Source organism: Microtus oregoni, unplaced genomic scaffold, assembly GCF_018167655.1.
Source record: "Microtus oregoni isolate MIOR12 unplaced genomic scaffold, Mior012 000001F_ref0000356, whole genome shotgun sequence".
Lineage (NCBI taxonomy): Eukaryota > Metazoa > Chordata > Mammalia > Rodentia > Cricetidae > Microtus > Microtus oregoni.
Window position 1 is genome coordinate 14440354 of NW_024543060.1, and position 22335 is coordinate 14462688.

General features: G+C 46.7%; 1 protein-coding gene across 2 annotated transcripts in view; it reads left to right on the forward strand.

Moving 5' to 3' along the window:
- Positions 1 to 22043, forward strand: part of Siah3 (siah E3 ubiquitin protein ligase family member 3) — a 64954-nt gene extending 42911 nt beyond the window's left edge. Inside the window, exons 1-2 of one of the 2 annotated variants that reach the window (XM_041670921.1) lie at positions 14886 to 14938; positions 17866 to 22043. In XM_041670921.1, coding sequence (XP_041526855.1) covers positions 14921 to 14938; positions 17866 to 18534 — 687 coding nt within the window. In that variant the 5' untranslated portion in view covers positions 14886 to 14920 and the 3' untranslated portion in view covers positions 18535 to 22043. Of the gene's footprint in view, positions 1 to 14885; positions 14939 to 17865 lie in introns of those variants that run through there. The other variant, XM_041670913.1, reaches the window with a different exon arrangement.
- Positions 22044 to 22335: the final 292 nt, after the last annotated feature.

Here is a 22335-nt window from a genome sequence, read left to right on the forward strand (position 1 = left end):
CTCTTAAGTACAGCAGAATGTCATAGACGTCATCTTATGGCTATGTTCCTTTAGCCATAGATTAGTATTTGGTTTTCCTCTGGGTCCCTGGTCTATCTGGTTCCAGGGTCCGGGTCAGAGATGGGTTCTACCTCATGGAATGGGGCTTCAATCCAATTAGATTTTGGTTGGTTCCTCCCAAAGGCCTTATGCCGTATTGCACTAGCGCATCTTGCAGGCAGGTCATCTTTGCAGAGTAAACATTTTATAGCTGAGCCGGTGTTTACCTTTCTCTTTGGTAGCAGGCAGAGTACCTTCCAGTACCATGGACACTGGAACATAGGGGTGAAGGCTCTAGGCAGGCACCAGCTCAGCTTCTCCATGTTCTTTAAGTTGTGTATGTTTCTCTTTAGCAATAGGGCCTTATATCAGTTTGTGGAGAGGGACCAATAGCCAAGCAAGCCCTTTCGTCCATGGCTGTTTCCATACAGACAGACTCTTGTTCTGCTGCCTTGAAGTTCCTGCTGCGTACTTAGCAACATATCTAATGTTGATCTGGAGCCAGCTGGGGACTCTTGTAAACCACGCCAGGGTTTCTGATCTATGTTTCAGAACACAGCATCACCAGCTGCCTGTCCCAAGGGATGAGCTGTGACTCTTGCTGACAGCAACTGGAGTTCTTCTGTTTACCGTATACATATTTCTACTGAGAATTATCCTGACAACCCTGACGTCTTGTCTACTCTTTTTTTCTTCCCAGGGGCTATACCCCCAAGTCCAGAAGAAAGATGATCTCAGGGGCATTTGTTCCTTGCCTCACTCCGTAACAATATCTCAACCCTCATCATTAGGACTCGGTGACTAGGGGAGATGAATTCTTACCACTTTGTTGAATTTTCACATTGTAATAATTCTCCTGAGAAATATCACAATTTCTAGGGAAGATATTTTCTTCTCCTACTACCCGTGTCATGAATCAGCATGAACAGACAGCATCTCCACAAAGCTTCACCTCACTGCCCTCTTGTGTCTTCCCCAGCTGGCCTAGACCAGTGCCTGGGAGAGTCTACCAGCAAGCCATGACTATCACCTAAGCAACCATATTAGTAATCATTCTTGTTGCTGTCATAAAACACTCAACAAGAAAGAAGTCAAGAAGCAATGGAGGGTTTATTTTGGTTCGCAGACTGACGGAGGGTTTATTTTGGTTCAGTCCATCATGGTGAGGAAGTCACGGAGACAGGAATGAAACAGTTGGCCACATTTTATCCACACTCAGGACACAGAAAGAGAGGAATGGTGGCATGCTACTTGCTTTCTCCTTTTCATTCAGAGACCCTAGACCAGGGGATAGTGCCACTCATAGTCAGAGCAGGTTTTGTCCCTTTGGTTCAACCTTTTTGGGAATAAAAGCATAAACAACATCTAGAGGTGAGCTTCCATGGCTACTCTAAAGCCTGTCAAGTTGACATGACATCATAGTAACCAATGCTTAAGAGACCTTGCTTAAGAGATTACAGGAGCTACCAGGTATAAGAAACACTTTATAATGCTGAAATGATGTCTCAAGGTAACTGTTCTTTACTAGAGAGATGGCAAGAGGATTGCATAGCTCCATGAAAGGCCGTATTCATACAATTCCATTGTCATTTCAGTCACCGACATTAGAAGGGCATATGCCGGGACTGAAGAAATGGCTCAGTGGTTAAGAGCACCGGCTGTTCTTCTAGAGGACCTGGGTTCAATTCCCAGTACCCACATGGCAGCTCACAATTGTCCGTAACTCCAGTTCTATGGGATCTATGGCACCAGCCCCCCCCCCCCCCCACGACCCAGACTCACCTATTATTCCTGGCTCACTTTATTGACACCTCTTAAACAAGCCTCCCCTGAACATCAAGCCATTGGGTTCTGAAAGGAACACTTCCTGCTTCATACCGTCACAGCACAGCAGTCTACGGCTGCTCGTATGCTAGGTGCTGGAGGCTAAAGCAGCAGCGTCTAGGACCATATCCCCCTCAACACTTCTAGTATATTTTTGATGCTCCATAGGTGGAGGGGAATTATGTCTGCCTTTATGTTCATAGCCATTTTTCCCCGAAGTCCTGGGGGAACATAAAGATCAGAAGCGAACCCTGGCAGTGTGCCCTTCCCTTGGGATGGTTGGGGAAGTAAGGCCTCATCCCACTGCCTGCTGTGAACACAGTACCGAGAGAGGTCACCCACAAAGACAAAGATATTCTGTCTCATTACCAATTCAGTTCCAATGGAAGCCCTTGTCGGGACCCTTAATTTCTTGTGTTAAAACAACAAACAGGGTGACCCCAGTTCCATCTCTAATAAGGAGCATGGGTCAACAATTACTCATTTGGGCCAGAGCTTCCTTCCGCTTGACAGGCTAAGATGAAAATTTGTGCTCTTACTAGCAAGAGCTATAAATTAGTTTGATGCCACTGTTAAACCCAGAGGCGAATAAGAGTGGATTGAAAGTGGGGGAGGGTCAACAGGAAAGCCTGACTGCTTCCAACAACAAAGCCAGCAACTTCAGAGACCACGTGGACAAGGGAGGCTCGAGCAAGAGAGGTGGATGAGAGTGAGCCAGATAGGAAGTCACACGGTGACTCTGGGACCGGACCTTGTCCTCATTGAGGTTCTGAATGAAAATCCACTTTCCTTTTTATCCTAAATGTGTGGAGGGTTGCCGAACAAAAGAACATATAAATGGTGGACTATATGGAGCAATCGCCTTTAGCATGGTCCAAACAAAGGCATTTATGTGGCATCCATGGAAGTTCTCCCCGGGGTTCTCCAAGGCCAAGGAAGCCCCTACGATGGCACTTCTCTTTTACATGCTTGACACATATTCTTTCATGACCCTCAGATTTGGGAAAATAATTTCCGAGAATAGACATGCACTATTTAGACATCTATGTTAAAGAACAAGGCAGGAGGAGTGCCCTATCAAAGCATTAATAATTCTCCTGTTAGGATGGGGCAGTGTGAGGTGTGCTACTCTTGTCTTTGTACAATGTAGGATTTTCTCAAATGTTTGAGATGAGATTGCATTAGCTCCTAATCGGGAAACAGTAAGTTTAAAAGCAATTCCCCACCAGCCTGCTGATATCTGAGATGGGAAAGGGGGTTGTTGATAGGACCCATCTAGAGGAGACGGGAATCACCCAGGCTTGACTCTGGAATGTTACACACATCGTTTCTTTGCAGAAGATTTATCTTCCTCATTATGTTTGCTCTTTACTTAACATTAGGATTAGATCCAGGTCCCTGGCTCCTCTGCCAACTGATGAGCTAAGCGGGTTAGGAAGGAAAGCTCAGCTTGGGATGGAATGAGATATGAGCTGCATACTGTCTGCACGGGGATGGTTGAGTGTGGCAGCTAGATAGGGAGGGACAGGAAGTGCCCCCGTGCAGATAGACCCTACCTTCTCCATTCTCTGTCCCTGTATATCGGCTACCGGTTGAAACTGTCTCCACCTCCCAGCTGGAAGGTTGAGATGATACACGTGATGTTCTTAGAATGGACAGTCTATGTCTCAGACTCAGACATAGCCCGTGCCTCCATTCACCGAAGACTTCCCTTGCAAGTGGCTTTTGTCTTCAAAACATCATTTTTCATACTGTCCAGGGGAGAAGTAAGTATCATATCCACCCTGTAGTCATAGAAACTGAGGTTGGAAAGAAAAAGAAAAAGGGACTTCCCCTTGCCCATCAAAGCGGAGGAGGAACTTGATCCCCATGTCTATTCTGTCTTTCTCAGAGTTCCTGTCCCCTACCTCATCAGTCACCACTGAGTCTGCTTGTGGTGCCTAGTTCCTTTTCTTTTTTTTCTTTCTTTCTTTTCTTTTTTTTTTTTTTTGGTTTTTCGAGACAGGGTTTCTCTGTAGCTTTGGAGCCTGTCATGGAACTAGCTTTTGTAGACCAGGCTGGCCTCGAACTCACAAAGATCCGCCTGTCTCTGCCTCCCGAGTGCTGGGATAAAAGATGTGCGCCACCACCGCCCGGCTCCTAGCTCCTTTTCTTATCCCACACGGGGACATATAAGCTTCATTCTGCGACCCAGTCATCAGGACGTGTGGCATTAGACAGGGATTAATGTGCAGTGGGTGGGGGAGATCAAGGGTTGTGGACATGACGAGTTCTAGCAATGGTGGGAAACTGAGGAGGTTTGGGTTCATTCTGGCTGCTTGCCACAAGGCTGGAACATTTACAGAGCTGGCCTCAAAGACTTGCCATTTCTTTGTTCTCTAGGGAAGGCTTGGGTACCATTATTGGCTTATCTTTTGTCAGAAATAGTCTCCAATATTAGTATCATGGAGGAACTTGGGAGGCAGTCATAGAATTGGGGCAGCGATATGGAGAAAGACAAAGTCCTTCCAAACCATCCTTTTTTGCAAACATAAATTGTTTTTAAGACTCCTTAAAGGAATCCTAGACCCTTTCTCACTATTGAGCAAGGTTCTGTCTTCTCCCCTTTTGAACTTCCTCTCCCACTGGATTGAGAATTAAGAGATAAGAAGGCAAAAAGGTTGGGACAATTTGCACTCAAGACAGGGTAAAATATATTCTTTGACATTTTAAAGTTTTGAAAGGGTTTATTTGAGTAGATAGTCAAAGAAAAAGAAACCACCAAATCAAAAGTGGGTAGAAGCAGTTGCTGGGAAATTGTTGTAAGAGGGATGTGGAAACAAAACAAATGAACTATTTGATTGGTTAAAATATGAGCTACTGCCTTCTTTAGGTAAGGAGGTTAAGACAGTGTAATCAATGTCCAGCTAGCTGCCTGAGGTTGACTGAGTTTGAGTTTTGTCTGGATAGTCTAGGAACCCAGTGTATTAGAACCACTGTGACTAGCAGTCCTTTGTATTAGCCAGGGTTCTCTAGAACAAAGCTAATAGAATCAATATATATTTTAGGGATTTATTAAATCAATTTATACTGAAATAGCAGCAACAGCTGTCTTGTACCTGAGAAGCTGAGAACCCTGTAGGTGCTGCTCTGCCCTTGAGGTTGGTGCTTCAGCAGTGGGAATAGTCTGATAATTGCTCTCACTGGAGAGCCTGACAATCCCGTAGCTTCTCAGAACACAAGGCTGGACCCACCTCAGCAGCCCCAATCTGGTGCTAAAGCCATGGAGGGTTTCTGGAGAGTTACCAGTCTCAGTGAGACAGTGGAAGCCTGGAAGCCATGGCTCTAACTTCAGTGAAGGAAGCAGCAGCAATGGGGTAAATCAACTCAACAGCCAGAGAGAAAGCTGAGCCAGCCAAAGACAATCTTCCTGCAGCGGGCCCCTTTGTGCCTAGGCTGCTACCAAAAGGTGCCGCCCACATTTGGGGTGGGTCTTCCCACATCAATTAAGGCAGTCAGGTCAGGTGTAAGGTTCCCTGCTCAGGTCATTCTAATTTGTGGCAAGTTGATCTTAAAACCAACTATCACATCCTTCAACTAAAGTTTTCAAGCAACCTCTGCCAGAACCTGATGAAGATAACCTCTGACCTTTCTCCTACAGGCGAAATAGTTTCCTTCCCTTTGAGAAAAGTGACCTCTCAGAGGAAAGGGGTTACACTTGATTTGTTCACTGCCTTATCCCCAGCACCTCATAAACTGTAACATAAAATGAACAGTGATGGATGGATGGATGGATGGATGGATGGATGGATGCATGGATGCATGCATGGATGGATGGACAGATGGATGGACAGATGGATGGACGAATGGGCAGATGGACAGACGGATGGATGGGTGGATGGGTGAATAGACAGATGAAAGGACAGATGGGAGGATGGGTGGATGAATGAATGGATGGATGGGTGGGTGGATGGATGAGTAGATGGATGGATTTATTACATAGAGAGGTATGGAAACCAGTAGATCCTGGAGAAAAGCACATTTGTTTATGCCTTATTACTTAAAACTGAGAGAGAGAGAGAGAGAGAGAGAGAGAAGCTGCTTTGGAACCCTGCACATGAAAACCCTATTAAGCTAAACAGTAAAAAATTATGAGAAGCTATAAAAATAGATAATTTATTAATTAAAGCTAAGTTCTTTACTAACGTACAAATTTAAATACTGTGAGAAGAAAGAAGATTAAGGAACTTCCATTCTGTGGATAAGAATTCCTTCAAGGCCTCTGCTTCCCCAGTCCCTCTATAAGTTCCTGCTATGCCTGCTGTCTGCAGGGCTCTGCCTGACTACTAAATCAGGCAGCCGTCCAGCTCAGAGTACAGTCCCATCACATCTATTGTGAAGGTGACAATGGATCCCGGTGGGACTTAGAGTTGTTAAAGAATCAAAGACACAGAGGGTGATGGCTGAGGTCATTTAGGAGCTTCTTCTTGGTTCCTACAGGGATTCAGGTGCTTGGGGGTGACCCCAGGTCTGATGCAGTAGTCAAGGGAGAGAAGGTGCCTCTCTCACTCTTCAGGCTACAGTGGCCTGGGAGCTGGTCCAGACCTATTGCAACCAAGTTTGCATTTTAACAAGCTGCACAGGTGCTTTGCATGCACACTTCTCAGGGGTTGAGGACTGCAGTCTAGCCCACTAGGCAGAGTAGTAAACAGGGGTTCTGGTGCTTGTGCAGCTGCTAGGAATGTTGTATGTGATTTATACACATGCGGCATAGGGGGAGTTCCAGGCATGTCCTCTCCTCCACGGATCCCCAAGGCGTGGAGAGAAAAGAAAAGAGGTAAACCCACTCTCCTAGGCAGTCATGAGCAACCCAGCTGTGGGCATGACCCAAGAGGAAGAACTTTAATCCAGAAAAGGCTGAACTAGAGGTTGAGGACTTAGTCATTAAGAGACCAGGCCTTTTGGAGAGTCTAGAAGCTTCATAGAAAGTGAGTGCTCTCCAATAGGGAGAAAAGTGAACAAAACAGACCAAGGTAGAAATAAAGCCACGGTGACTTCTGGGAAGGAATACCTACATGGGGACAATTTAAATTGCCTTGAAGTAGCACCAACTAATTATCTTGGAACACTAATAAACTTGTTCCTTAGAGACATATCACAGCTTTAATAACTCAAAGATGAATTGTAGATGAATGAATTATTTGGTACTGCATGGATAGCTAAGCTCCCAAGCCCAGAGGGCAGCAATTTTCTCTTCTTCCTTCATACCGCCCCCAAGCCGGATTTTTATTAAATATGCACCTAGCACTGATAGGCAGAGACGTAGACTTAATAAAACACCTCCCCCACCTCACTTGAGAGGATGCTCAATGCTATCAGGAGCTGTGTGAGATTGCACTGTTCTCGGGTTGGGGTGAGGGGAGCCACGTGCATCCTTGTTTCAGAGCTGAGCCCTATCGTCTAGTCTCAGAAAGGAACTTTCTGGCTCTAGGACCACAGCCTCCTGCAGGCAGGCTGTAGACTTCTTCAGTGCCAGTCCTGGTTTCTCTGTGGCTCTGGAGAACTCACCCACAGGGTTCTTGTTCTCCATTGTTCTGACCCAAGTGTGGCTTCTTCCCATCTCCTAGCTAGATAAGCTAGCTATTAGCATCACTGGCAAAAGAGACACCCTCTATCGAAAATCAGGTGTTCATAGGTTTGTGGGTTAAAGTCAGGGTCTTCTATTCAATTCCATTGGTCGACTTCTCTGTTTTTATGCCAATACCAAGCTGTTTTCAATACTGTAGCTCTGTAATATAGTTTGAAGTCAGGGATACTTGATCGGGGGAGGGGGAGGGAAATGGGAGGCGGTGGCGGGGAGGAGGCAGAAATCCTTAATAAATAAATAAATTTTTTTAAAAAAAGAGACACCCTCCAACAGATGGAGAGGTGAAAGGCAGGACCTCCTAAATTCTTACTCCTGTTGTGAGACAGTCTCATTTATCAGTGACCTAGACACAAAAGCCATAGACACCCTCGCACCCTCCCCCTTTCCTTCTGCTCAGGAGCCCTGCAGGAAAGATACTCAAGGAAGTTGCTGATGAGGACCATGGGATACAACTCGATTTGTTCATAGGATTGTCTAAACTCACAAAGCATCATTGCCTTAACCAAACACTTGACGATGATAATGATAATAACAACGATAATGGTAATGGTGGTGGTGGTGATAAGGATGATGGTGATGATGATGGTGGTGGTGGTGATAAGGATGACGATGATGATAATGATGATGATGACAATGATGGTGGTTGTGGTGATAAGGATGATGGTGATGATGATGATGATGGTGGTGATGGTGGTGATAAGGATGATGGTGGTGATGATGGTGGTGATGGTGGTGATAAGGATGATGGTGGTGATGATGATGGTGGTGGTGGTGATAAGGATGATGGTGATGATGATGATGACAATGGTGGTGGTGGTGATAAGGATGACGATGATGATAATGATGATGATGACAACGATGGTGGTTGTGGTGATAAGGATGATGGTGATGATGATGATGATGGTGGTGATGGTGGTGATAAGGATGATGGTGGTGATGATGATGGTGGTGGTGGTGATAAGGATGATGGTGATGATGATGATGATGATGACAATGGTGGTGGTGGTGATAAGGATGATGGTGATGACGATGATGGTGGTGATGATGATGGTGGTGATGACAATGGTGGTGGTGATAAGGATGATGATGATGATGACGATGATGGTGGTGATGATGATGATGACAGTGATAGTGGTGGTGGTGATAAGGATGATGGTGATGATGATGATGATAATAGTGGTGGCAGTGGCAGTGGTGGTGGCTGCAGCAATCATTTGTGAATTGCCAGTTACATTCCAGGTACTCAGCTGGCTTGCTCTGTGTGTTGTAGCCAGTATCCACTGTCTAGTGGCCAGGCAGAAATACTCAGTGAAAGACTTTTGATGATGAAAATTTTAACCCCAACTGAAATCATCAGGAGTCTTTAAAGGAAATCTGTTAGCCAACTAAGAACCACCCACATCCCAGAATGACATGTTTCCACTGTATCATATTTTCACTGTGTGCATGCTCCATCCTCCCTATAAGCCCCACCATCCTGACATGGTCCACTAATGTCTGATTTCCATTCCCTGCTCAGAGTCAGCCAGTCTGTGCCCCCACTCGCCTGCCATAAATCTCTTGCGTGAGATCTATTGCCTGGCGTGATTTTTGTGACAACCCTTGGCCCCAATTGCCAAGAACTCTTCTGCTGCAAAACCCTTTCAATATCTAAAAGGACATTCATGATTTATAATCTCATCTACTTTAGGTATAATTCTAGAGATTATGTAAAGTGTGGGTCCTTAGCCCCAACTAGCTGTTTGCTGATGATGGTGATAGTTATATCTACCCCCGATGTCTTTTCTACTTTGGCCTCTACGTTACAAATGTTTTCTGCGTCTCATTCAATCCTTACCCGCTCTGGGATATCTTATAATTCTTACTTTATAAATTGGAAAACTGAAGCATGAAGAGGTTAATTAAAGAGTCCAAGATTCATACTCATATTGGTGTGACTTCAAAAATCAGTTTTCTTTCTACTCTGCATCATTGATTTCCAATCTACTCAATAAAATGATATATTTCCCATTTTAAGAATAGACTCTTATGAAAGCCTTTTTGGAGCTCAGGCCACTGTCAAGAAAGACTCTGGAGTCAGGTGGTGGTGGCACTCGCCTTTACTCGGGAGGCAGAGGCAGGCGGATCTTTGTGAGTTCAAGGCCAGCCTGATCTACAGGAGCTAGTTCCAGGACAGGCTCCAAAGCTACAGAGAAACTCTGTCTCAGAAAAAAAAAAAGACTCTGGACAGTTGTGTTGTGTGTTAGAATGAGCATGCAACAGATAGACTAGACCTTGCTAAGAAGAAGGGGCCCCTAGTGGGCGGATACAATGGAGCCAAGCCAAGGGTGCTCTGTGGAGGATGGGAAGGTGGGGAGTTGAATTTGTAGAGATTTCTTTGAAGAACTGAGACACAAGCACACCTGGGGTAATCAGGCCATCGGAGTGTCTCATGCCATCCAGGACACATTTCCGCACCCTCAAAATTTGCAAGTATGCATGCTTTCGATGTTTAGACTTACCTACGTGACAGTTTCTAGAAGCCTACCTTCTCCCTAAGGTTAGGGCACTCAGTCAGCTGCAGCGGCCTCTGTTGTTAACAGATCCACACTACTGCCCACGGTCTGGAGTTGTCCAGATCTGCTGAGCGTGCTCTCCCAGTGAAGCTCAACACACTCCCCTCAGTCATCCGATGGTCCTGAACCCATCCTCCATGGATGTTTCTTGTTAATGGGGTTCCAGGTAATTACATCTTAACCTTTAAACTGCTCATGTAAGCCCAGATTCCACTTACAGCTGCAGTATAAAAGTCGAACTCTACAAAAAGTTCCTTCTAAGGAAGATCTTTTCATCTATAAGACTCATTAGCATGCTCCAAGCCTCACACAGAAAAAAATGAGAGCCAGAGATAAATGGAAAGACAGCAGCTTTTCTCCAGTCTTGTGTTTAGACTGCAGGTCTGCCCTGAACGCCTGCAGGGTTCAAGGCAAAATTACAAGTGAAAGCTCACACACACACACACACACACGCACATACACCTGCACACATGCATGCACACACACGTACACACATACCTAAAATATTTCTAAGTAAAACTCCAGGTATGAGACTCTACAAATATGTTTCATGCTTCTAACTTAATAATTCATTTCTTCATAATGAACTATGTGCACAGTTCCAGTCAGCAGTCTGGGTCCCTTTCTCCCAAAGCTGGCTCGTTCCACACTGTGAGAGACCTTCCATAAAGCCGAGAGCACACTCCAACTCAACAGTCAAATTCTTCCCACCTTCCCCCAAGATACCCACCCATTGGCTACTCTTTGAGCTCAAGGAATTGCCTTCTGGCTAATGGATCCCTGGATAGCCTAGACTGCAGGGAACTGTCTTGGTCATTAGGATGGATTTTCAGCATCTTGGTTATCTGGGTGGTATATTGAAATATAGAGAGAATATGGTAGGTTGTAGGGCTCTCAGTGGGCTCAATCCATTAGTTACTGTCTTGGTCACTGCTCTATTGCTGGGAAGAGACACCATGGCCAAGGCAACTCTTAGAAGAGAAAACATTTCATTAAAGGCTTGTTTACAGTTTCGGAGGTTTTTAGTCCATTATCATCACAGCAAGAAGCATAGTTGGAGGAGTATTGAGAGTTACATTCTGATCTGTAGCAGAGAGAGTGAGACTCCTGATCCACAGGCAGATAGACTCTGGACTTGGCACGGGCTTTGGGAACTTCAAAACCCACCCCTAGTGCAACACTCTTTCTCCAACAAGGCCAATCTCTTAATCCTTCTAATCCTTTCAAATCGTGCCACTCCCTAGCGACTAAGCTTTCAAATAGATGAGCCTATGGGGCCACCATTCTTGTTCAGGCCACCCCAGCTCCTCATCTTAGGAGAGAATGGACCTAGAGATCAACAATAATCTTTGCTTGAGCCGAAGCTATCTTTGTGTGGATAATAGGTGAGCATGGGGCTCTTCAGTCGTTTGTGAGGTCAATAATCCTGCTGGGGCACATGAGAGAAAATCCATCTAGATCTATCTAGGAGACAGACAGATTTCCTCTATTAATCCAGCAGACTGCGCTTCCCAGCCTATTTGCCGCTTACAATTGGGAAACAAATGATTGACACTTTCCAGTAAACCCTAAAAAGTAAAAGCAAAATGAATGCCTCTCTGGCACGTGACGGTTCTCGTCAAGCTTGAGTGTAGCCTCTGTGTCCCATTCCTGTCATCTTAGGATGCGACTCTTCCAGGACTCCATCCCCAGGAGCTCACAGCTGTGAATTCACGGAACCACACAGACACACACACACAGACACACAGACACACACACACACACACACACAGAGAGAGAGAGAGAGAGAGAGAGAGAGAGAGAGAGAGAGAGAGAGAGAGAGATTTCTCTAGCAGCTGGGGAGCCGGGGTAGAGGAGAGAGCCACCAGTGCATATGGGCAAGAAAGGGGTTCAGTTGATAAGCCATGCCTCATTCTTTCATTCCAATAGTGTGTACTCATTGAAAATCTGTGAGCCCCCTGGAGCTGAAAAGTGCCGGTCTTGCCCACCACAGGATACAGTACTGGGAAAATGAATATAACCCCTGTCATCAATAACTCCAGCCCAACCAAGGAGAGAGGGCCACCAACTAGCGGCTTTCAATGAAGGTTGAATAAAGAAGTTGTCTGACGCTCAATTGCTTTCTGACCACATCCCAGGACAGGGGTCAAGGTGGTAACCAGAAGGGATGATTGCCTCAAACCGGCATCAGCCTGGGCCCATGGCTGACAAAGCTGAGTGAGGTAAAGGCTGAGCCAGTGTGTTCTAGAGGAGGCTATTACCAGTGCATCTGTGCTGCAAACGTGTGCCAAGCGCCTGTGTGTGCCGGGCACTGTACTCTCACCAACAATGATTCTAGTGAGAAGGTAACACAGACGAACCAACTAACGCTGCCCGGGCAAGGGGGTGGAACTAGAAGCTAAAGGCCCCATGATCTCAAGTCTAGGGACTCAAGCGCGCAGGGTTCTGTCACTCTCAGAGCATCATCCCCGTTTTCTTTCCTATCCCTCACATAACCAGGGATCTCCTTTCAAAGAGGACCACTTGGGAGGCTTTGAGACCACATAGGTCTATGTGGTCATCTCTATGGGTTCCTTAAGTTATTTGTCATGCATGGGTCTTGGTTTAAAACAGATTTATCCACCACAGTTGTTTCTTTCTTCAGTAGCATCCTGTTTCCCTCTTCCTGAGTGAATTGGTGGCATAGATAGATCCTGAATCCATGATCACCACACCCAGCTTCAGGGATTTTAGTCACCAGGAAAGGAACTGCATGTAGAAATAGTCCTTTTTCTCTGTTTTTTTTTTTGGGGGGGGGGGTGAGACTGGGCGCTCTCTCTCTCTCCCTCTCCCTCTCTCTCTCTCTCTCTCTCTCTCTCTCTCTCTCTCTCTCTCTCGCAGTTCCATGCATGAATATAATGGCTTTCGGTCATTTCATTGCCGTCTCCCGCTCACCTCCCTCTGAAACTTTCTTCTTCTTCTCCCTTCCACCTCCACATCTCCTTCCTTTGGATGGACCCATCATTCCATTACAGCTGCTTCCACCAGCACGGATAGGTTTTTGTTTTTGTTTTTCTGGCCCAACGGCCATTGCTCAGAGTCTACAGCATTGAGGAAAGTGACACCTTCTCCCCCAGAAACCATTAATTGCCAGTACCCCCCCCCACCCACACACACACTACACACTGTTAGGAATAGGACCTCATAGCCCCCCACCCATGATGAAATGTTGGCTGGACCAGACTTGTACAGGTCTTGTGCAAATAACCACAGCTTCGGTGAGTTCATGAATGCACTGGCCATGTTGTGTCCAAAAGATGTATTTCTGCCCATCTCCCCAGCCTCTGATTCTTATATTCTTTCCACCCCATCTTCATAAATGTTGCCTGAGCCTAGGAGGGAGAGATAGAGCTGCGCCATTTAGGGTCAAGCTTTCCACCATCATTTACCCTTTGCCCTTTGACCAGCTCTGAGTCTCTGCGTTAACTGCCCCTCCCTGCTCTAAGGAGCACGTCTGAGCATACATTAATCTATGCTTCTAAATATGAGTATTTACAAAGCAGCTTGACAATTTTTTTTTGAGCCAGGGTCTTATACAGGCTGATGTCAAACTCATGACAATCCTCCTGCCTCAGCCTCCCAAATGCCAGAATTACAGCATGCAGTGAAGTAACACCTGAACTCTTAAGGGAGGGTATCCGGCTACCGTAAGTCCTATCTCAGAGGCTGGGCACCAAGTGCTTACTTAGAGAAGGAACTTTCAGGACCCATTCGCCAAAGACTCAGAGACTCAGTTTGCCTGACTTCTCTTTAGTTGACTCTCGCACATCACAGAGAGTCCACTCTGAGCATCTGTTCCGCTGATTGACAAGCCACTAATTTCCCCAATGAGAACCCATGCGTAAGTGTTAATTAGCAGCATCTGGTGTGAATCAGAGCTACAGCTAGCAATTGAGGCAATTGTGCTCGTTATCTCTGGTGCATGGTCTTTTCCAATAAAACGTTAGGTGATCGTGCTGAGGTGTGAATTCCCAAAACAGGCATTGACAGCCCCAGCGGAGTATGGTGTTAAAATGTATGCATTTAGATCCTACTCACTATGCAGAAGTATTTTAACGAAGAATGCAGACATGACCATAAGGCCCACAGAAACATATCACCCAACTCTGCCCCGTCAATCGGCTGAGAACTGAATCCCAGGGAGCCGGGAGAACAGTGCTACATTACATCCTGTCTGCGTGCTGAAGCTTCACTGTGACTTCTATCTCTAGCCCTAACCCTAACCCTCACCCCTAAGGATTGTTTTGTTGTTTTGTTTGGTTGGTTGATTTTAGTTTTTCAAAATGTGGTTTCTCAGGTAAGAGCCCTGTCTGTTTGGAATTTGCCTGTGCCCAGGCTAACCTTGAACTCAGAGATCTGCCTCCCGGAAAATTAAGGCGAGCACTGCCACCCCTGGCCTCAACTCACTTCTTAATCTTTGGTGGAGTGTTTCCATGTCTTCCCAGGCTTTTGATGGTCACAGTCATTACTGGTTTTGAGGGAAAGATGCAGAGAAGCAGGAAAACCAAATAAGAAAACATTTAGCTTTTCTCTCTGCCTATCTTTCTCAGAAACAGACAATGATTAAACACTAAAGCCCTAAGTCATGTTTACCCTCACTTCTGGGCCGACCTGACTGTTTACTAGGGATCAGGCCTTGACATTAGCCCCACCCTCTAATACTTGCCCCAAATGTTCTGCCACCAGTCCTGTTTGTTCTTCCACCCTCTAGATAAAAGGCCTTGGCAACATTGGACCTGTCCCTTCTCCCAGGATTCAATCCTCTGCTAACTAGCACAAACACACATCTGAGCATCATTTAAATCTGGGCACAGAATCCTCTTCCTGTTCAAGTAGCATGCCCCAGTTCCTTGAGGTGAGTGGAAAGGAAAAGCAACCCTCTGGGTGAGCCTTCTACCCATAGGGAGCAGAAGCTGGAGAAAGGGTCCCGGATAATTCCAAGGACAGGTTTCCCCTCCTGAAATCAGGATTCAGAAAGGACAGCCATTACCAAGCCTAGGAGTGTGGCTGATCAAATTGAGAAATGTGTCTTAAAATTCAATTACACCCTTGGTGGAAGTAGGCTCACTAATGGTTAGGGATAGAATTATACCCAGTCTATAAAGCCTAACATTTCTAAACCCAATTTCGTGGCCTACTCTAAAGGTTAATTCAAAACCTCTCTTGCAAATGGGAAGTTAAACACGGCCAAAGGAGGGATGCCATCCACTGCCTGACGGAGGGTTTATCAGTGGTAAGAGTTCATTAGTTTTAATTAGTGTAGTCACTAATGTTGCGTTAACAGTTTAGTGAAGGAAAGTAATTACTCTCACATCCACTGTATTAGATGGGAAGATTAGGATTCATCATCCAAAAATGATTAGCATTTTGCCAATTAAACAAATCCCTTCTCCCTGCCAGCAGAACCCGTGACCTCCCTCACCCTGCATCATTTAAATGAAACATATTTTGCATCAAAAGACGGAACGGGGAGAAATGAAGAATTAAGGCTGCCTTTATTTTTAGTTCTTTCTCAGAGTGCAGAGAGTGCAAGCACAGGTCTCCGTGAGTTCGTGATGCCAGACTTGATTTGCATAGTCATTTGCTTCCCCTCTGATTACCCTCATCTACCATGTGGCGCCGCAGCAATTAAAAAACAAAAATGGCTGGTCGTGGTGGAAGATGAAACCAAGAGGGAGCAACCAGAAAGACTATGTGGAAGGACCATCGCTTGGGTACCATAGCAGGACAGGGTAGGTAGGGATCTGCTGGCCCCATTCTGAATGCCAGTTTGGAGCAAGCTTTACTGCTTGGCTTAAAAATGCCATGCTACCCACGGGGGTCCCTTAAAGCTATCAAGAGAGTCTCCCGAGCCTCCTGCTACTGACTGCTGGGCACAGAGGCCATTTCAGCCATAGTTTGACTTAGAAGACCTTAGCAGTATGACCCCACTACTCTCCGTCTGCACTAGACCGGGCGGCTTCTCGCAAAGTTCTCAACAGTTCTAATGTACCCTGTGCTCTTTCTGGCTTCTCTGACCTTCTGTTCTCCTTGCTGGTAAACCTTCTGTTCTTGCTAGAGAAGCCACCCTTTATCTTCACTCAGAGTAACATCACCCCACACCAGCTAGAATAGTTACCCCCTCCAGTAACTTCCAGGGCCCCATTGTATATGGTCGTCTGTTAGGACTCACTGGGCTTGGTTCCAGAAGCCCCTCCCACTCCAGATGCTAAAATCCTTGGATGCTCAAATCCCTCTATAAAATAGCCTAGTATTTTCATATATAGCCCATGAACCTCCTCCCAAATATCTTAAAGCAGTGGTTCTCAACCTCTGGGTCACAATTCCTTTACAGGGGTCACCTAAGACCATCAGAGAACACAGACATTTACATTATGACTCATAACAGTTGCAAAATTACAGTTACTGTCCCCATCTTCTCAATATCAGGACTACAAGTGTGTCCCCCCAACCCCAGTTTGTTTGTTTGCTTTTTAAATGTGGGTTCTGGGGATCCAGGTCCAACACTCTACCTGCTGAGCTATCTCTCCACCTCATTTAAAAGAATTGGTGTGTGTGTGTGTGTGTGTGTGTGTGTACATGTACTGAATAACAGTATGAATGGGAAGGTCAGAAGACATCTTGAGGAAATTCATTCCCTCCCTCTGCCAAGTGAGTTCTGTGGATAGGACTCAGGTTATCAGGCTTGGTGACATGTGCCTTTACCCACTGAGCCCTCTCACGCCACTCCCCTCATTGATATTATTTCTCTAACAGTTTTTCATTTCTCCCCTTCCCTTTCTTCCTTCCAAACTTCCCTACCTCCCCTTGCCCCCTCTCAAATTCATGGCCTCTTTTTCTCTAATTGTTATTGCTACATCTATCTATCTATCTATCTATCTACCTACCTATCATCTATCTATCTACCTATCTATCATCTGTCTATCTATCTACCTACCTACCTTCCTATCTACCCACCTACCTACCTATCATCTATCTACCTATATATCATCTATCTATCTACCTACCTACCTATCTATGTATCTATCTACCTACCTACCTTCCTACCTACATATATATATATAATCTACCTATCTATCTACCTACCTACCTACCTACCTATCATCTATCTATCTATCTATCTATCTATCTATCTATCAATAGATAACTCCAACCTGCTAAATCTGCTTAGCATTGTTTGTTATACACACAGTTTCAGGACTAGTCATTTGATATTGTATAACTAATTAGTAGGCTCATCCTTGGAGAAAACTGAATGTCTACCCAGCATTCCTTAGCTGCCTGTGTTTCTTTGTCTAGGGACAGCCCCCCCCCCCGTGAGATTTCCCATTCCACATTAGCATGACTATTGGTGGGGTACTTTTCCAGGTCTTGTTTATGTAGCCATGTTGTTGCAAAATCGTGCCATTTCTAGGGGACAGGATCTCACAGGATGTGTGCTCCTCTGGCTCTCACAATGTTTTCAGTCCCCTTCCACGATGTCACCTGGGTCTTGGGTACCGCTGTGCCGTAGATGGAGCTGTTGGGGCTGAGTACCTCTTGTCCTCTGTATTTTGAGTGATGTGGTTGTCTGTAATGGTCTCCGTCTCCGAGGAAAAGTGAGAGTTAAATTCTATCAGGCAAAGCCAAGGAGAGAGAGAGAGAGAGAGAGAGAGAGAGAGAGAGAGAGAGAGAGAAACATTCCATGCCTTCACTGTCACTTCGAATAGAATATCGGGAAAGCCACACTTGGAGCCAGAGACAAGTCTGTCACCCCACTAATGCCCTTCTCTTTCCTTCTAGTATGTGTCCAGTAGACGGGCCATCACTCAGAACTCCACAGAGCAAGGTAGCTTCCACCCACATCATCTTCCCCACCACCATCGCCACCACTGTCACCATAACCACCTGTGCCACCATGCCCGCCCCCGCCACCTCAACCACCAGGAGGCAGGGACGCACAGTGCTCAGGTGACACCCTGCCTATGCCCACTCTTCTCCTGCCAGTGGGAAGGCCACCTGGAGGTGGTGGTGCCTCACCTGCGCCAGATCCACAGGATCGACATCCTGCAAGGGGCCGAGATCGTCTTCTTGGCCACGGACATGCACCTCCCCGCGCCAGCCGACTGGATCATCTTGCACTCCTGCCTCGGCCACCACTTCCTCCTGGTGCTCAGGAAACAGGAACGACACGAAGGGCACCCCCAGTTCTTTGCTACCATGATGCTGATCGGGACCCCCACCCAGGCCGACTGCTTCACCTATCGCCTGGAGCTCAACAGAAACCACAGGCGTCTCAAATGGGAGGCCACCCCGAGATCTGTCCTGGAGTGTGTGGATTCGGTCATCACTGATGGGGACTGCCTGGTTCTCAACACCTCACTGGCCCAGCTCTTCTCTGACAACGGCAGCCTCGCCATTGGAATCGCTATCACCGCAACCGAGGTCCGCGCCACGGATGCCGAGATCTGAGGCCGGGAGCTGCTGATACTCATGCTGCCTGGGTACCTTGAACCTCCAGATGTCAGGACATTTTTATTCCCCCTTCCTTCCTTCTTTTCTTTCTTTTTCGTCTCAGGTAATTTGTGGTATTAGTATTCATCGGCCACGGGCATTCTGTTATGTAAACATCTGTGAGTCAAGGTCTTGGTGTGAAATCTGTCCTGTGTGTTGTTGGTACAGTTTGGTAGAACGTTTGGAAGATTCTACCAGAGTAGTTATTTCCGGCCACCACTAGTCGCTTTTGCTACTGCTTCCACAGGGAGCAAATGCCAAGAAGCAGGACACTGGGGCTAACGGGAGACTTGGCTTCCCAACAGCTCCTTCCTTCTCTTTTCGAGCGGTTTCAGGTAGAGTCTGACTTGTCATGGCTGAGGCAGCCAGCCGTGACTGCCACCTTTCCAGGAGCCTTGGGGTCAAAGCTAAGCTGTTTGTCCACAAACAGTGGGGTCACCTAGAGGCGCACTCTGGGTCAGAAGTGGTCACCTGATCCCGGGCTGGGGTCAGCCATCGGATACAAACCCCTCTGTTTTTCAGGTTCTGGCCTCATTCCCTGGCCATGCCATTCCCCTTTGCTTTGCAATTAGAGCCCAGATGTTCTTGGTGCTCCTCTGAAAATCGCCTCGCCTCTGGGGAGAGCGGGATAGGCATGACGCGGAAGAAGAGTTGCAAGGAAAAAGACGGCACTAACCTCTGACCTCTGGGAGGGCACGCCTGCCTCAGCAAGACGAGACACTTTGAATGCATAAATTATAAATCTATCACCCCCCCACACACACACACATGTGCACACACCTTTTTGTATCAGACAGAGAGCCACTCTGTCCTTGATGGTGTATGCATAAGACCCATCATCAAACACGGGGACCCCAGAAAGAAGCAACTAGAACCTTTAGCATGAAGAGCTCACCGTGACACACTCTGGGCCTCCCCTTTTCTCTCCTTACTGACTAACACGTTCTGTAGCCCTGTCCAGCACATAAACATGGCTGTGTAGCAGTAAGTTCGGCATAGGCAGACGGGAACCTCAGTAACCTGCCTCACCTCACACTCCGTTCCCTATCCCCACACCCCACCCACCCACTCCTACCCTCACTCCATCCCTCACCCACCTTCACCTTCACCCCTCCTCACCCCCCATCTTCTCACCCCCCAGAGGTTTCTCTCTCTCTCTCTCTCTCTCTCTCTCTCTTTCTTGTTTTGCCATTAGAACAAAGCATCAACTTTTGGGGAAAGGCCGTCCTGCACTGGAAAGAAGTGGGGGTCTTTGCTCTGCTTTCTTTCTGTTCTTAGTTGCACACCTTAAAGCCTTCCCAGTGGGGTCACATGTCCACAGCGTCCTTTCTGTCACTGTCAGGTGCTAGGGGAAAGCATGGCACCCCAAACCAGCACAGCTCTCTAGAGGGCTGTATGGGCCTTTCTCCAGCTCACTCCCTGACCTCAGGCACACTTTCTGGGCCTGACTGGCCTCCCAGCGAACACTGAGTTCCAGGCAGATTGTCCTGGCTGCCCATCAGCAATCTTTTCTCCACCAAAACTAATTCATCTTAAAATATACTACCCATCCTCCCAAACGGGTTGATTTTCCCAGCCGCTTTTGCTGCCTGCTGAGCCACACTCGAAGCATGCGTTTATAGAACTATGAAAACACAGCTCTTCCTAGTCACCCAGTCCCTGCTGCGACTCTGACCCGAGGCTTCACCTATCCAGGGCCTGAGCAAATTAACTTTGCTCACAGATTATCACAAAGATGAAGCTGGGAGGTATCAGGAAGCTTGTGTCCTGTGGGCTCCAGACCATTAATCTCCAACCACACCTAGACCTAAGGCTGGTGTGTCAGTCCTTGGAGAGACTACTGGTAGGGCCCCATCCCTCCTACCCAGGACCTCCCCAACTGTCCAAAGGCATCCATCAGAAGGCACAGTTCCTCCACTAGCTTCTGAGGGTCATTTGTAACATCTTAAGTGTCCCAGCTAAACAGACACACAACACCTCAAGAAGAATACATGACATGTAATGCTCACAGGCCTCGGAGCTCTCACAGCATTGCCTTGACCTTGCTACTGAGCCAAACTAGGAAGGACTGCCGGCTGTCATAACTGCACACTGTATTCAAGCGAGTGACTTGAATGCGGTTTCTAGAAATCTCCAGAAGAAAGGTTAGGAGATGTGTTATTTTCATCCAACTATGGTGCTTCCAAGACGGCCTTTCTCTTCACACTCAGGTGTGAAGAACAGAAGACGAAGGCGCAAACTAACAAGCTAACACCGGTGCATTGGAAACCGAAGAGAGGAATAAAAACAAACCATGTTTGAGTGTTTTTATCACCCAAAGGCTCCCTCCTTTAGCCCTGAATAAAGCCCATCACTCTCCTCAATACACAGGTTCAGAGACGTGCCGTGACCTTCTCAAGGTCACATGTCAGACCACAAGTAAAACTCCACTTTACCAGTTCAGACTTTGTATTCTCCATAGGAAGACGACTCCCTGCCCTCACCCCCACCCCACAGTGTTCAGGAGGGTCTTGCTTCAGCAGTGGATTGGAGACTTGAAAACTGAATGGGTGAGAAGGAGAATCCACAGGGAAAGGCTGGAGGGAAATCCGCTTTTAGTGGCGTCTTAGCATTGTGGAAGTCCACTGGTCCCGGGGAGGTGGGAAGGACGAGGCACACGGAGGTCTCAGGGGCCCAGTGTCCTTTGGCCTCCGCCGCCCACTCTCAAGCCTCTTGTTCATAGATTCTGGAACGTGGTTGCCTCATTCAGGCCAAAACACTCAGCTTAGTGATACTTACTGTCTGAGGAGTGTTTGTGTTTTAATAGAGGGCATAGGCAGACAGACAGGAGCACTTAAGAGACACGAGCTGTCTGTCTTTGAATTGGCAGCTGTGAGCAGTTTGTTTAGAAGGTGTTTAAAGAGAAGCATGCCTCTCCTTGAGTCTGAGCCTAAATGAATGACTGGTGGAGGTTTAGCAGTACGATGAATATCATTCCTAACAGCGAGTACACAGTGAGCCTGGGCCTGGAACAGAGCTAACATTTCTGCGGGGCGGGGGACATTTAGAAATGGAACAGGATAGTTGTTCCGGGAGACCTTGTGGCGGCTGCCAACTCAAAGTTCCCTATATGATGACCCAAGGGGATAAGTACTTGGAATATATTATCCATATAATCTTCAAAACAGCCCCGTGAAGCTGCTGCCGTGTGCTGGGATAGATGAGAAACTGCAGTTAGCAAGTAGGAAAGCTGGCTCCATAGCCAGGCTTCTAACCAGCTCCACCTGTGTCATTTCTAGCAACTGTGTTCCAGAGTCTCAGAAGGACCCAGTCATAAAGTCTGAAGGGCATAGAAACCCTGCTTTTGTATTTCAGCACTCAATGTATCCTTTCTCTTCTTTTTGTCTCCTTCTCTCCCAGCTTAACAGCTGACTTGTATTTCACACGGTTACATTTTTAGAATTTTGTAGGTCAGTTATTACAACCATCACTGGAAAATTAACTTATATATAATCTTACAATTAAATAAATTCTATTTAAAATGAGCATAACATTCAGGCCTCCTGATTCTTTCCCCACGTGTTATTTTGTGTGCCCCCGATGCCCTTTGCCTCACATCTGCAAAGATCAAGCTCACAACTACGCACCATCACCTGCCTTCCAGCTCAGCATGCCATGGTGATAGCTCACCACTGTCTATGGTGATAGCTCACAATTAGCCAGGATGCAAGGATTTACACTACAGCCATTGGCAAAAACTATAAGCCTTTCCCATCACTG